General features: G+C 38.6%; 1 protein-coding gene across 17 annotated transcripts in view; it reads left to right on the top strand.

Moving 5' to 3' along the window:
* The window catches only part of IFT25 (intraflagellar transport 25), a 39,758-nt gene extending 29,911 nt beyond the window's left edge, over positions 1 to 9,847 (top strand). For 15 of the 17 annotated variants that reach the window (XM_082431006.1, XM_082431010.1, XM_082431008.1 and 12 more), the window contains 4 exons: positions 2,864 to 2,970; positions 4,580 to 4,648; positions 7,506 to 7,549; positions 8,758 to 9,640. In XM_082431006.1, the coding sequence (XP_082287132.1) occupies positions 2,864 to 2,970; positions 4,580 to 4,648; positions 7,506 to 7,549; positions 8,758 to 8,928 (391 nt within the window). In that variant the 3' untranslated portion in view covers positions 8,929 to 9,640. The other 2 variants (XM_082431009.1, XM_082431007.1) reach the window with 1 other exon arrangement.
* Positions 9,848 to 16,008: the final 6,161 nt, after the last annotated feature.

A 16,008-nucleotide genomic window follows, 5' to 3' on the forward strand; every position in this document is an offset into this window, starting at 1 on the left:
CTAATCTTGTCAAACTAATTTTGAAAAGAAGAAATCTTAAATTATCTGATTTCAAGATTTAAAATAAATACACAGTAATCAAAACAGCAAGGCATTTTTGTAAAGATAGATCTATATAGATCAGTGGAACAGACTAGAGAGCCCAGAAATAGACCCACACATATAAAGTCAATTACTTTTTGACAAAAGGCTAAGGATACAGAAACAGATCAATGGAATAAAATGGAGGGGCAGAAGTACATACACCCATAGACAGTCCATTAATTTTAGGAAAAGACACTAAGGTAATTCAATAGGAAAAGGAAAGTCTTTTTTTTTTTTTTTTTTGGCTGCATTGGGTCTCTATTGCTGTGCGCAGGCTTTCTCTAGCTGTGGTGAGCAGGGGCTACTCTTCATTGTGGTGCATGGTCTTCGCATTGTGGTGGCTTCTCTTGTGGCGGAGCACGGACTTTAGGTGCATGGGCTTCAGTAGTTGCAGCACACGGGCTCAGTAGTTGTGGCATGTGGGCTCTAGGGCGCACAGGCTTTAATAGTTGTGGTGCGCAGGCTCAGTAGTTGTGGTGCATGGGCTTAGTTGCTCCGCAGCATGTGGGATCTATCTGGACCAGGGATCAAACCCGTGTCCCCTGCATTAGCAGGCAGATTCTTAACCACTGCGGCACCAGGGAAGTCTTTTTAACGTGTGCTGCTGGAACGACTGAATAAACGTGGATAAAAATAAACCTCAACCCCTACCTCATACTAAACACAAAAATTAATTCAATATGGATAATAGAACTCAATTCAAAGCTAAAATAAGTTTCTAAAAGAAAATCTAAGAAAGTACTTTTGTGACAATGAAGTAGCAAAGATTTCTTAATAAAGACACAGGGTTTCCCTGATGGTGCAGTGGTTAAGAATCCTCCTGCCAATGCAGGGGACATGGGTTCGAGCCCTGGTCCGGGAAGATCCCACATGCCGCGGAGCAACTAAGCCCATGTGCCACAACTGCTGAGCCTGCCCTCTAGAGCCCACGAGCCACAGCTAGTGAGCCCTTGTGCCACAACTACTGAAGCCCACACACCTAGAGCCCATGCTCCGCAACAAGAGAAGCCACCTCAGTGAGAAGCCCGCGCACTGCAATGAAGAGTAGCCCCTGCTCGCCGCACCTAGAGAAAGACCATGCACAGCAACGAAGACCCAACGCAGCCAAAAATAAAGAGAGGGAGGGAGGGAGGAAGGAAGGAAGGCAGGTACAAAAATTACTAAGCATAAAAGAAAAAAGTAATAAAACTGGACTTCACCAAAAATAAAACTAATACTCATTGAAAGACACAATTAAGGGCTTCCCTGGTGGCATAGTGGTTGAGAATACTCCTGCCAATGCAGGGGACACGGGTTTGAGCCCTGGTCCAGGAAGATCCCACATGCTGCAGAGCAACTAAGCCAGTGTGCCACAACTACTGAGCCTGCGCATCTGGAGCCTGTGCTCTGCAACAAGAGAGGCCGCGATTGTGAGAGGCCCACGCACCGCGATGAAGGGTGGCCCCCGCTTGCCACAACTAGAGAAAGCCCTCGCACAGAAACAAAGACCCAACACAGCCAAAAATAAATAAATAAATTAATTAATTTAAAAAAAATAAAAAACAAGCTATAGCATAGTCTATGGTGATAGGAATCAGAGCAGTGGTTGCATAAGGGAGGTTGTTTGGAGGGAAGAGAAGGGAAGTTTCTAGAGTGATGGAAATGTTCTTTATCTTGATTAGGGTATTGGTTACCTTGCGATATTGGTTACATAAGCATATACATTTATCAAAACTTTGAATTGCACACTTAAGAGAAATTCCACTGTAGGTAAATTTTACCTCCAAAAAAGAAAGAAAAACCTTATATAATTAAAATAGAAGTGATTATTTCTGTAGTCAATACTATATATGTGTGTGTGTGTCTAGGTATATATGTAATTTTACATAGTATATGACCCACATTGAGTGCATGTTTTAATTTTTTTCAACAAACATCTGTTGTGTATCTGCTGTGGGTCAGCCATTGTGATTGTTGCTGGGGATATAAAGGTGACTAAGAGAAAGTGGCTGGACTTAAAGAGGGTGTAGCTGGAGCAATAAAAACACAAGAGAAAAGTGCTAATGTAAAAATGGATGCTGTGTGTGAGGTGAGTGCAAAGGAGGGAGAAAGTTATTGTGATTTGTTGGGGTTGGAGCGATGTGACCAAAAAGTGAATAAACTTTTGCATGGGAAGAAGGGCTTTTTAGGTCAAGAGAACCTCATGGACTAAGGCACAGAGGCATGAGCCTACATGACGTGTTTGCAGAATTTTAATTGGTCCAACGATAATGGGAGATGATATCATGATGGGGGACGATATACTTAATGATGGGACCAGATTGTACAGGGTCATAAAATGCCATACTGAGGAGTTTAGATTCATAGGCAATAAGGGGTCACTGCTTTTACACAAGAGTGACATCAGTTCCATTTTTTAAAAAATATATCTGGTAGTAGTAAAGAATTATTAAAGTTGGGGAGAGATTAGAGGCAGAATGAACAGTTAGAAAGGGGTTGTGGGACTTCCCTGGTGGTCCAGTGGTTAAGACTCTGCGCTCCCAACGCAGGAGGCCCAGGTTCGATCCCTGGTCAGGGAACTAGATCCCGCATGCCGCAAATAAAAATCCCATGTGCCACAACTAAGACCCGGTGCAGCCAAATAAATAAATAAATATTAAAAAAAGAAAAAAAAAGAAAGGGGTTGCAAGAATCCAGTGGTCGTTTATTTTTTTTAAATAGTTATTCACTAGAATTTTGTGATTAAACATTTCTAAACATTTGGCTATTCTTTTCTCTTTTTCTTTAAAATTAACAATAGAAATCCAGAAACATTTTGGACTACCACAGGAATGTTTCCCCAAGAGTTCATTATTTGTTTTCACAAACATGTAAGGATTGAAAGGCTTTTAATCCAGAGTTACTTTGGTAAGCATGATATTTTCATTTCACTTCATTAATTTTCATCATCTTTCAGATTTTCCATAGGCAGAAGGCACATATGTAAACTTTTGGCAAAACACTAATTTTTTTTTACCGCATGGAATCCAGTTTTATTGCTGGGGTTGATGGGTGGGGAGTATGGGTTAACTGCCTTGAACACAGTTAGCCTCTCTGAAACTGCAAATTTGAAACCCTTCCAAAGGACATCATAATTTCCATGCAATTTACTACGTGAAAGCCTTTGGCAAAAGACCGTGTTATGAATATAAGAAGCCAGCTTGCCAGAACACTAGGTTTCTTGACATCTTTATTCCAGATTCTTTTGACTAGGGGTTCTCTGTCAAATTATTTCTGAAAATCTGATAACCCTGATTATTTGCATTTGGTAATTTTGATTCTTTTATTAATAATGGCATTTTCTGAGGGATTTAGGAAGAATATCTCCCACTGGAACATCATCCTAATCCTGTCTTTTGTTTATTTAAGGATAAAGTATGTCAGACAAAATCATGGCAGGAAACAGGATATATCCCAGATGACTCAAATGAAGAGACCTTATTGATGGGACTACTTACAGAATTATGGCCTGGGTTAAGGGAACAAACTAGGGATGGTGAGACACCCAGAAAGTGGCTACAGCAGTAAGCCATTACCTCCCCTGGACCAAGGGAAGGAAATAGTATTGGTGGAGCCCAGTGAGTGCTGGAGCCCATGCATAAGAGCCTGCCCAACAGGAGCTGTAACCATGAACGGACATAACAACTGTCAGACACGGCACTGAAATGGGAAGGGCGCGGAGGAAATACAACCTGATGTCACTTCCCCACTGCTCTTCAATTTCCTTCCAGTGCCTCCAGTTGGCCAAATACAACCAGTAGTCAGTGGGCAAGTGAGTCCAGGTGAAGCAGTCCCCGGGGTCCTCCCCGCAGGGCACAGAACAGAGAAGGGGAAGAATGGATTTGGGGTGAAGGGAACTGGTTTAGGGGTAAAGGAAAAAAACCAGTGCAGAAGGAAGATGACTGCATTCTGTCTTCTGTCATTAATTGTGAAGGCTCTGGAGTCAGACCTAAAGTCTGAATTCCAGTCTGGCACTTACTAGCTCTATATCATTGAACATTTCACCTGACTTCTCTAAGTTGCTTGATTTTTTTAAGCCTGTTTCCTCGTCAGTAAAGTAAGTTAATAATACCGTTCTCCTAAGAGTGAAGTCAAGAGTCAATGAATATGTCTGACTCATAGTAGTTTCTCCATAAAGCTTTATGATCAAGACCACTAATGGTATTATTTACCAGTGTACAAAAAAAAACCCCGAAAACTAGATGATTCCAAATGCAGAAAGGCCCTACTAGCTTTGTGTTGTATTCTTGCAAACACTTGTAAGATTACAGTTACACAGTCTGGATTTTACCATAGGGACTTATGGAAAAAACAGAGTGAGTGAGTGATTTTCAGAACATGTTGTTCCTGATCCCAGTACTTTGTGCAGTCCCACCAATGCCTGATGGTCTCAGACAAAGGAAAAAAGCAATATAGTGACAGCAACATAGAATTAGGTAGATAATTAACACTTTATTTTGTTTATTTACAATGTCAGTGCGGACCTTGAGGATTGAAAAGAGCACTTCTAAAGAGCCAGTTGATTTTGAGCAGTGGATTGAAAGAGGTATGTGCTGTTTCGCCAATGTGGTTCTGATCATGAGGAAGTAGAGAATTGTCCTTTACTCTGTATTTCCAACTGGGCTGCATTTTGGTGAATAAACATGACTTGAATGATTCTTGTGACATATTTAGAGCCTAGAAAACCCAGGTTTGAATACAAAGATACTTCTTCACTTACTGGTTATGTAATTGTTAACATGTTACTTAATTTTTCTGAGTTTCAGTATCCTTATCTGAAAAAATGGAGATGATACCTACTATTTAAAGTTTTTGAGAACACAGTGTCTGGCATACGGTAGACAAACATAAATATTAGTTTTTCATCTTTCCGTCCTTCCTGATTAATGGTACTATTTAAATATCATCAACAGAATTGGTAGCCTCTAGTTAAAAACAGCATATTGCCTTCATATGTCTATCTCCGTTCCTTCCCAAAATACCATGAAAATAATAATAAAGGAATAAAAAGAGGCATAAATCTACAAGGGCAAAAAATAAAAACAAACAAAAAGCCAAGAAACCAAAACAGATGTGAGAGATCAATATATATTATGGAAGAGAGGAAGCAGATGAAGGAGTAGTAACTTCTGTAGCAGAATAGAGTATAACCTAAGTACCTGCCGAGGAGAATATCAACTGAGAAGCAAACCAGTTTATCCAACAGAATCCCAGAAAGGTCTAGAACTTGAAGGCAAAGTTACCATGGAAAGTGTGAGTGAGGCATGGTCCAGAAAACAAAGGTGATTAGTTGAACATCTATATACAAAGTATATATATGTATATATATATTAAAAATGATCCTAGGTACCTTCTCCTACCCTATAAAGCTAGTGACCAGTCTTTCCTCCCACAAACCACCCCCAAGAGGTGACTAGGAACATTGAATGTTGAGGCTCAGGACTCAGGGAGACCAGGCATAGTAAAGAGAGTGAGTGAGACACAGAGTGGAAAACAAGGGATTTAAGTGGAAGCCTACATATTGAGTGGTGGGAACTCCAGCCTCCTTCCTGTGCTCTGTTCAGCAACCAGGAATATAGCCCCAGCCACAGATTGGAGGATTCATCTTTGGAGAAACTGAATGGTCCCAGAAGATCTATGGATACTGACACAGGCTAGCTCATTCCTGGTTACCCTATCAAAGTCCAGTAGTCAATGAGTCTGGCTCATGCACATTTTTCAAATGATCTGTTCGTGAGTAACAGAAGCCAAAAATCACCAGACTTATGATGAAGGCCTTAAAACCTCAATATAATGAAGCCTTTAGCTCTAATTCCAATCTATAGGAAAAGGGGATAGAGAACAAATTAAATGAAACGACGAGAAGGCAATATGAGAAAATGTGGGACATTTTACAGGACAACTGACCTGGTCTCTTCAATAAGTCAGTGGTGTGGGGAAAAAAATGTGTGTGTGGGAGAGAAAGCAGTTCAAGATTAAAAGAGACTTAATTCTGATTTGAATAAACCAACTATAAAAAGACATTTAGGGGGACAATGGGGAAATTTGAATATGGACTGGGTATTAAAGCATTTTTTTTATTGTAATATGATAATGGCATTGTAGTTATATAAGAAAATATTCTTATTTAGAGATAGATAACCAAATATTTAAAGGTAAAATGTCATGATGTATTAGACTTTCTCTAAAATACTTTAGCAAAAAAAATTAGATAAATCAAGTATGGTGAAATGTTAGTAATTGCAAATTCAAGATTATGGGTATATATAGGAGTTATATCCTGTCCTTTTTATGTATGTTTGAGATTTTCCAATTTTTCATTATTTAAAAAAATGAAGCAAATGAAAGAAGAGGTTATTATTAACTTCTAGTAGAGGAGGAGTTGTCTAAGAAAGAAAATGTGTCACAATTTATTACTTATTTCAGCAGTAAATAATGTTTATATAGATAATAGTATAACCATCAAGTATTGATTTCAAAACTGAGAGGATGGTAGGAGGGAAAATTTGCAGGAGGGGGAGGAAGAGGATATTGGTCCAAGAGACATAAATTTTACCTACCGTAATATAAAGTCAGTAAAAAATTGATAAATCAAGAAAAGGAGTATAAAACATAATTCCAGGAAAAACAGCTTAAAGTGTTGAAAACATTTACCTTTAGGGAGCAGGACTGGAGGAAAAGGGGTCAAGCAGGGAATTACTATTTTTCATTACCTCAGAGAAAGGTTACGAAACAGAAAGAAAGTCATACATAATCTTACTTCCCAGAAACTTCCCTTTTTTGTACTACATGCCTTTTAAAATTATGTACACTATTTTGATACAAACAAAATTAATTTCTAAATAATGTTGACATTATTATATCAATTAAATATTTCATGTTTCCAGATGAATGTTTGATGTGATTAACTCATGACCAGATAAGTTAATCTGTCCTAAAATTAAACAAGTAAAGGTTTTCTATAGCTGGACACCAGAAAAGATCAATTCATGGGTGGCGTAACTCAGCATCACAGTGAAAATTCATTGTGAGAAGCTGAGCCCTAGTCAGTACCCATGAGAATGGTAAGATGGCTCCTTTCAAGCCTGCAATTACTCTTAGTAACTTGATCCTTAAAAAGGACTTTCACATTTTATCAATTCTTCACTTTATATTCCTTTACTGTAATTTACATTTACATTTACTTTTATTTATACTCACTAGAGATGTTTTATAGCTCATAGTTTATCTTTCATACCTTTTATATCAAATATCTCTATTTTTATATTGAATTTTAACCCCAAAACACTGGTAAATCTGGTCTGACTATAGTTTACCAGATATCATGTGTTGCTGAATATAAATTTCAATATGTCCTCATGCATTTTGAGCCCTACCTCAATTCTGTTGAATTTGTGTTTTAGATCTGGTACATACAGAGGGGCAGCTTCAAAATGAAGAAATTATGGTAAGTAAATATACTTTGAAGAGATAAACATTATCTTTAGCCAGCACAACGTATTTAAATTTTAAACCTATCTCCATAGTCATAAAGTTAATAAATACCCTCATAATATTATAGGTTCTGTGTCTCATCAACCAATAGAGAAGGTTATTCTCAATAATATATGACAGCATAATAATAATATGACAGCAAGGATAGAACAGAATTCACTTGTTTTTGTTTTATTTTGTTTATTCATTTATTTTGAAGTATGTACTTGCTTTCCTTTCATTTGATTCTGTAGGCCTTATAGAATAGGAATCAAAAAAGGTTGAGATGCCAAAATCGGATGTTAATTTAAGCATGAAAGGACAAGGGAGATTCAGATAAGGGAACTGGAGCATAGGATCAGCAACAAATAAGCCAAAGAGAGATGAGGTGAAAAGAGAACCAGCATTTTCCAACAACATTCCATTGGGCTTTGCTTGTCAAGTGGAATGAATGCCCGTTGATGAGGAAGCTGCTGCCTCATCAGGAGTTTCTCTGTTCTTGCTAGTTTGTCAGGTCCTGGTTTTAGACAAACACAAAAAGCCAAACAACTGTGAATATGTGCTTTTTAGGTGGTAGTGTTTATTTAACTAAGGTGTCTCTAAATAAGGGTTAAAGAGTACTTTGTCCATTAGGTTTCCTTCTTCACAACTTACTGGCAGCTGCTATGAAATCGGTGTTTCAAATGCTTCTGTAGGAGTTTTTGAATCCTGTTAATTATCTTCTCTACCACCTAAGTGTGCCCAATGACTGGGGAGGCCAGTAGGGAGCAGAAAAATGATTAATTAGACTGAATTTTATCTTCCTATTTTTCTCCATATTTATTAATGGGTTATGGTTAGTAAGCCTCTGCTGAGTATTTTGTTTCAGGACTCACTGTGGATCAGGGAGGGATGCAGCATCATAGAGCATTTGGAGAAAAGTAAGGGGGAATGGAAGGCTGTAAATCACCCAAAGTTTAGTACCCTGTCACAACAGCTTTTACTATACTTATTTTCTTCTAGTTGTTAACCAGATGCATTTACATAGTTATAATAGTATGTATGAAAAAATTTGTATCTTTTAAAAATTTAATATTGTATCAAAAGCTTCATAATTATAATTTTAAAATTAAGTGTATGCAGATAGACAGATGTTAACTGATTTCCTTTTTCCTCTCTCTGTCATTATAACTAATACTACAGGGGACATCTTATGCCTGTTCCTGCTACCACAATGTTCACCTTTTTAATTATTTTCTAAAATTAAATTTCAAGGAATGGAATTACTGGGTCCATGGGTATAGACATATTTATAGCTTCTTATATATACTGCCAAATTGCTTTTCAGAGACATTTTTTTACATTTTTATATAAATGTAAAAGTATAGTAATATTCAGGGTAGTGTATTCTGAGGCATCATCCAACAAATGAAATCTCTTAATTATGAAAAATACTTCAGAAAAACACTTTAAAAAAATTAATCAGGGCTTCCCTGGTGGCATAGTGGTTAAGAATCCACCTGCCAGTGCAGGGGACACAGGTTCGAGCCCTGATCCGGGAAGATCCCACATGCCACGGAGCAACTAAGCCCGTGTGCCACAATTATTGAGCCTGCACTCTAGAGCCCGCGAGCCACAACTACTGAGCCCTTGTGCCACAGCTACTGAAGCCCGTGCGCCTAGAGCCCGTGTTCCACAACAAGAGAAACCACCGCAATGAGAAGCCTGCGCACTGCAACAAAGAGTAGCCCCCGCTCGCCGCAACTAGAGAAAGCCCATGCGCAGCAACAAAGACCCAAAGCAGCCAAAAATAAATAAATAAAATAAATTAATTAAAAAAATTAATCAGAATTGTACAGTGCAATTTTTAGCTCCACCTGATGTTCTTCCTCAAACCAAGGCTGATATTTGGCTGCTACATATCAGAATAACTGTACTGTTACATGTGGCTGGCTTCTCTTCTGAACATTATATCTTATAAATCATTATATATTTAGAATATTATTCTTGCATCAAACACTTTCTTCTGCTAACTGCTTGTTTAACAGTTAACTAGAATTCTAAATCATCTGTATTGATTTTTCCCCTACAGGCACGTGATGGCCACGCCACTTACTTGAGATTCATTATTGTATCAGCCTTTGATCATTTTGCATCTGTGCATAGTGTTTCTGCAGAGGGAATAGCAGTCTCAAATCTTTCTTAATAATTATAACAAAATACTCTTGCACTATTTTTTAACAATATATTTATTTAAACATGAAGTTGTTATTATTAAAGGGATTTGTATCAATCTGTTTCAGTTTTTATTTATTTTCTCTTCAACATTTTGTAGGAAATTGGTTCATCAGACAGCAGTGACGGCCACCATGTAGGTCATAAGAAAGCTTTTGCTTCGGTATACAGCTTAATCAAGGACGTGACTATACATGAAAACAACTGGTAATACATTGTGTCCCCACAGCATCTAACATAGTACCCTTCAGATATCACTGCATTAATTTTTAAATTTATTGATTGATTGATGCAAAGGGCTAAGGGAGCAATATGGAAAGTAAACAATGTATGAGTTCAAAAACGAGAAAGTATTTATGGGATGGTTTCTTTGAGCTCATGGAACTTGAACTGGGCCCTGTAGGACAAATCATTTTATTTTTTTCTCTTTATTTTGTTTTGATTTCAAGACCTCAGAGAAGAGTTAGGAAACATATAATCTTACTTCCCAGAGACAACCATTATTGATATTATTTGCTTTTCTTTATATTTTGGGGAGGTAAGGAACAGGATAGGACAGATTCGGGGATATAAGACTTCTCTGAATATATCTTATTATACAACTTGAATTTGAAAACATAAATAACTAATATAGCCAAAAGTTAAAATTAAAAAGCAATTCCAAAATGTTGAAAACAAATGCATGAACCTAACTCTATTACAATTGATAAAATAAACCCACAGGGAAAAAAATGGCATTAGAATATAGTATTTTATCTATGCAGTCTATGTTAGTTTCTTACAGCTGCTGTAATAAAGTACCACAAACTTGGTAGCTTAAAACAATAGAAATCTGTTCTCTCACAGTTCTGGAGGCTGGAAGTTGGAAATCAAGGTATTGGCAGGGTTTGTTCCTACCAGAGTTCTGAGGGAGAATATGTTCCATGCCTTTCTCTTAGCTTCTGGTGTTTCTGGCAGTCCTTGGCATTCCTTGACTTGTGGCACCATAGCCCCAGTTTCAGCCTCCATCTCATATGGCATTCTTTCTGTGTTTCTTCACATCATCGTCCCTCAATGCATATTCTGTGTCTTCTCCTCTTCTTATAAGGACACTGTCATATTGAATTAAAGGTGCACCCTACTCCAGTATTATCTCTTCTTAACTAATTACATCTGCAATGACCCTGTTTCCAAGTAAGGTTTCATTCACAGGTACCAGGGGTTAAGATTTCATCATATCTTTTTGAAGATGCAGTTCAAGCCACAACACAGTCTTAGTGAAATTTATATGTGATAGTTAATTTTATGTATCATACTGACTGGGTCACAGTGCCCAGATATTTGTTCAGACATTATTCTGGATGCTTCTGTGTAGGTATCTTTTAGATGACAGTAACATTGGTGGACATTGTGTAAAGCAGACTGCCCTCCATAATGTGGGTGGGCCTCGTCCATCAGTTGAAGACCTTAGTAGAACAAAGACTGACCTCCCCTGGGCAAGAAAGAATTCTGCCAGCAGATGGGCCTTCAGACTTGTATTGCAACATCAGCTCTTCCCTGGGTCACTGACCAACCCTACAAATTTTGGATTTGCCAGCTTTCTTGTTATCACATGATACTTTCTTACCAGTCTCAGCATTCTAAAAAGTAGCAAAAGAGGGACAGCCACAAAGTGCCAACACTTTGAGTCTCTGCTTGTATCATATTTGCTATTGTCCTGTTTCCCAAATCATGTTATATGGCCAAGCCCAGAGTCAGAACAAGAGGGGTCTACCCAAGGGCATGGATGTAAGGAGGTGCGACTAAATTGGGAGTGGGGAGGAAGTGGTGGCCACTACTGCTAGAATCTACTACAATTAAACATGGTGCCTCCTGATATGATGCAACATGAAGCACATAGACCAACCTATGAAGTGCACTTGCCGAAATTACTGAGCCTGAATCAAATCAAATTCTAGAGTTATCTTTCACTTTCAGGAAGTTCAAGAGAGAGAGGAACAAGTAAAATGACACCACAAAGAAGCAAATAGACTTGTAGCCATTAATGCAGCTCACTGAAATGCCCAGATCTGTGCCTTCTCTGCCCATGGTAAGATATACTTCCTGGCCTTCTTTGTTTGGGTAGGGCCATGTGACCAATTCTGGCCAATGAGATGAAGGGTAGTTGAATTCTAGGCTGAGCATTTAATTGCCTTCAAGAGACCCTTCAAAGCTCTTTTCTCTCTCCCACAATGACCAGCAATGATATTCTCCACAGTAACTACTTCATCATTCTAGGTCTGGGAGTGAGACTAGTGATAACAGGTAGCAGAGGTCCCAGTCAATCTGAGGCACACATAGAAGGAGAAATAAAGCTTCATTGTTTTTTTTTGTTTGTGTGTGTGTTTTGGCCATGTGCGGGATCTTAGTTCCCCAACCAGGGATCAAACCTGGGCCCCCTGCAGTGGAAGTGCAGAGTCCTAACCACTGGACCACTGGGGAATTCCCAAGTCACATATTTTGGAGCTGCTTGTTACCCCGGCATAACCTGGCCTATCCTGGCTGATATACAGACAAATCTAGAATATGGCTTATCCTACAGGACAAGTGACCTGGTTTCTTCAACAAGTCAGTGGCATGAAAAATGCTAATTAATTAAGGAAGGGGATCCACTCTAGATTCAGAGAGATGTAAGAGCCCCCAAAAACACATGCCATGTGTGGATTTTATTTGGTTGCTGATTTGAGCAAACCAACTGAAAAAAAGACATTTTAAAGATAATTGGGGAAATCTGCTTATGGACTGGGTTTTATTGTTCATTTTGCTAAGTGTGATACTGGCATTAAGCTTATCTAAGAAAAGGCCCATATTTTTCAGAGATGCATTTAAGGTATGTAGGGTAAAATAACATGGTATCTGGGATTTGCTTTAAAATACTTGAATATTTTTTAAAGGAAAAAGTGTTCATTGAAGTAAATATAACAATAAATTGTTGAATCTAGGTTATGGATATATGGGGCTTCATTGTGCTAGTCTTTCTACTTTAATGTATGCTTGAAATTCTTCATAATAGACAAATAACAATAAATGCTACGGAGGAGATCTCTGTGCATAAATCTTTGCCTACCCCTCAGATGATTTTTTTTTTTTTTTTTTTTTTTTTTGGCCGTGCTGCGGCATGCAGGATCTTAGTTCCCCAACCAGGGATTGAACCCACACCCCCTGCAATGGAAGCACAGAGCCTTAACCACTGAACCAGCAAGGAAGTCCCTCAGATGAGTTTTTTAGAAGAGATTCCCAGAAGGGAATTAGTCAAAGTAAGGAACAGTTATAAGGCTTTTGATACTTTCTGATAATTTGCTTAACAAGATTTGTTGCACAAATTTACTTACTCTCAGAAAGGTAAGTTTTAAATAAGTGGAGGAGAGTAGAAAAGGTACTTCAAGAGTAACGTTGGTGCCGTCAAAGATATGAAGGTGAGTACTCTCATAAAATGTATTTAGGGAGTGATGAATACATATGTCTGACTAGGGCAAAGGAGAAGACTAAAACCAGACATTGCAGCCAGATCAGAAAGAGCCTTTAATGCTTTCAGATATTTTCCTGTAATGCTGGAGCCATTTAAGGTTTTTGAAAAGGAAGGGGACTTAGAGCAATTGTGTTCATGTTCAATAAAATCAAACACTGAGGATTTTCCTTTTGCCAACTTCCTAAACCGGAATGTCAGTAATTCTTCGTTTAAGAAACACTGTGTTAATTTGTATGGAAACACAAAAGACCCCGAATAGACAAAGCAATCTTGAGAAAGAAAAACGGAGCTGGAGGAATCAGGCTCCCGGACTTCAGACTATACTACAAAGCTACAGTAATAAAGACAGTATGGTACAGGCACAAAAACAGGAATATAGGTCAATGGAACAGGATAGAAAGCCAAGAGATAAATCCACGCACATATGGTCACCTTATCTTTGATAAAGGAGGCAAGAATATACAGTGGAGAAAAGACAGCCTCTTCAATAAGTGGTGCTGGGAAAACTGGACAGCTACAGGTAAAAGAATGAAATTAGAACACTCCCTAACACCATACACAAAAATAAACTCAAAATGGATTAAAGACCTAAATGTAAGGCCAGACACTGTAAAACTCTTAGAGGAAAACATAGGCAGAACACTCTATGATATAAATCACAGCAAGATCCTTTTTGACCTACCTCCTAGAGAAATGGAAATAAAAACAAACAAATGGGACCTAATGAAACTTAAAAGATTTTGCACAGCAAAGGAAACCATAAACAAGATGAAAAGACAGCCCTCAGAATGGGAGAAAATACTTTCAAATGAAGCAACTGACAAAGGATTAATCTCCAAAATATACAAGCAGCTCATGCAGCTCAATATCAAAAAAACAAACAACCCAATCCAAAAATGGGCAGAAGACCTAAATAGACATTTCTCCAAAGAAGATATCCAGATTGCCAACAAACACATGAAAGCATGCTCAACATCACTAATCATTAGAGAAATGCAGATCAAAACTACAATGAGGTATCGCCTCACACCAGTCAGAATGGCCATCATCCAAAAATCTACAAACAATAAATGCTAGAGAGGATGTGGAGAAAAAGGAACCCTCTTGCACTGTTGGTGGGAATGTAAATTGATACAGCCACTATGGAGAACAGTATGGAGGTTCCTTAAAAAACTAAAAATAGAACTACCATATGACCCAGCAATCCCACTACTGGGCGTATACCCTGAGAAAACCATAATTCAGAAAGAGTCATGTACCACAATGTTCATTGCAGCTCTATTTACAATGGCCAGGACATGGAAGCAATCTAAGTGTCCATCGACAGATGAATGGATAAAGAAGATGTGGCACATATATACAATGGAATATTACTCAGCCATAAAAAGAAACAAAATTGAGTAATTTGTAGTGAGGTGGATGGACCTAGAGTCTGTCATACAGAGTGAAGTAAGAAAGAGAAAAACAAATACCGTATGCTAACACATACATATGGAATTTAAAAAAAAAAAAAAAAAGGTTATGAAGAACCTAGGGGCAGGACAGGAATAAAGATACAGACATAGAGAATGAACTTGAGGACACGGGGACGGGGAAGGGTAAGCTGGGACAAAGTGAGAGAGTGGCATGGACTTATATACACTACCAAATGTAAAATAGCTAGCTAATGGGAAGCAGCCACATAGCACAGGGAGATCAACTCAGTGCTCTGTGACCATCTAGAGGGGTGAGATAGGGAGGGTGGGAGGGAGATCCAAGAGGGAGGAGATGTGGGGATATATATATATATATATATATATATGTATGGCTGATTCACTTTGTTATAAAGCAGAAACTAACACACCATTGTAAAGCAATTATACTCCAATAAAGATGTTAAAAAACTAAATAACAAAAAGAAAGAAACACTGTGTTAGGCTTACAGATTGCTGGAAGGGATTTCCAGAGGTTATCTGATTGATCTCTTTGGCACAAGCCTAGTAAATTATCTTCAAGTCTTTTTCTCTGTCTCTCTCTTCTGTGAATGCAGAGAAGAAGTTCTCAGTGCAGTGCTTGTAATACCACATTACGATATTTGAAAACAGCATCCTTTCACCTTCATTTTCCTAGGCTTTAAAAACTCATTTTCACTTGATAAAACCACTCTAAGTCTCAAGCAATAGCTACAATAATATGTGGCTTTACCTTTTGTTTTTCACTGCTGAACCCATCATCTTTTTAAAGTCTCATTTGTCCCCAGTTGGCTTACTTCTATCCCCCTCCTTTGGCCTTGTCTCCACCTGCCCACCAACTCCTGACTGCCATTCAGACCTTTGTGTTTTTTGGGGGGTTTTTTAATTTATTTTTTTGGCTGCGTCGGGTCTTAGTTGCGGCATGCGGGATCATTGTTGCGGCGCACGGGCTTCTCTCTAGTTGTGGCATGTGGGTTTTCTCTCTCCAGTTGTGGCGCACAGGCTCCAGAGCTAGTGGGCTCTGTAGTTTGAGGCGTGGGGCTCTCTGGCTGAGGCGCGCGAGCTTAGTAGTTGTGGCGCACGGGCTTAGCTGCCCCGCGGCATGTGGGATCTTAGTTCCCTGACCAGGGATCGAACCTGCTTCCCCTGCATTGGAAGGCGGATTCTTTACCACTGGACCACCAGGGAACTCCTGATTCAGACCTTTGAATTTGCTGTTTCCTCTGCCTGGAAAGTTCTTTCCTTAGGTATCTATACAGCTAGCTTCCTCATTTATTTCAG

This window comes from Balaenoptera physalus, assembly GCF_965194825.1.
Source record: "Balaenoptera physalus genome assembly, chromosome: 1".
In the NCBI taxonomy this organism is placed as follows: Eukaryota; Metazoa; Chordata; class Mammalia; order Artiodactyla; family Balaenopteridae; genus Balaenoptera; species Balaenoptera physalus.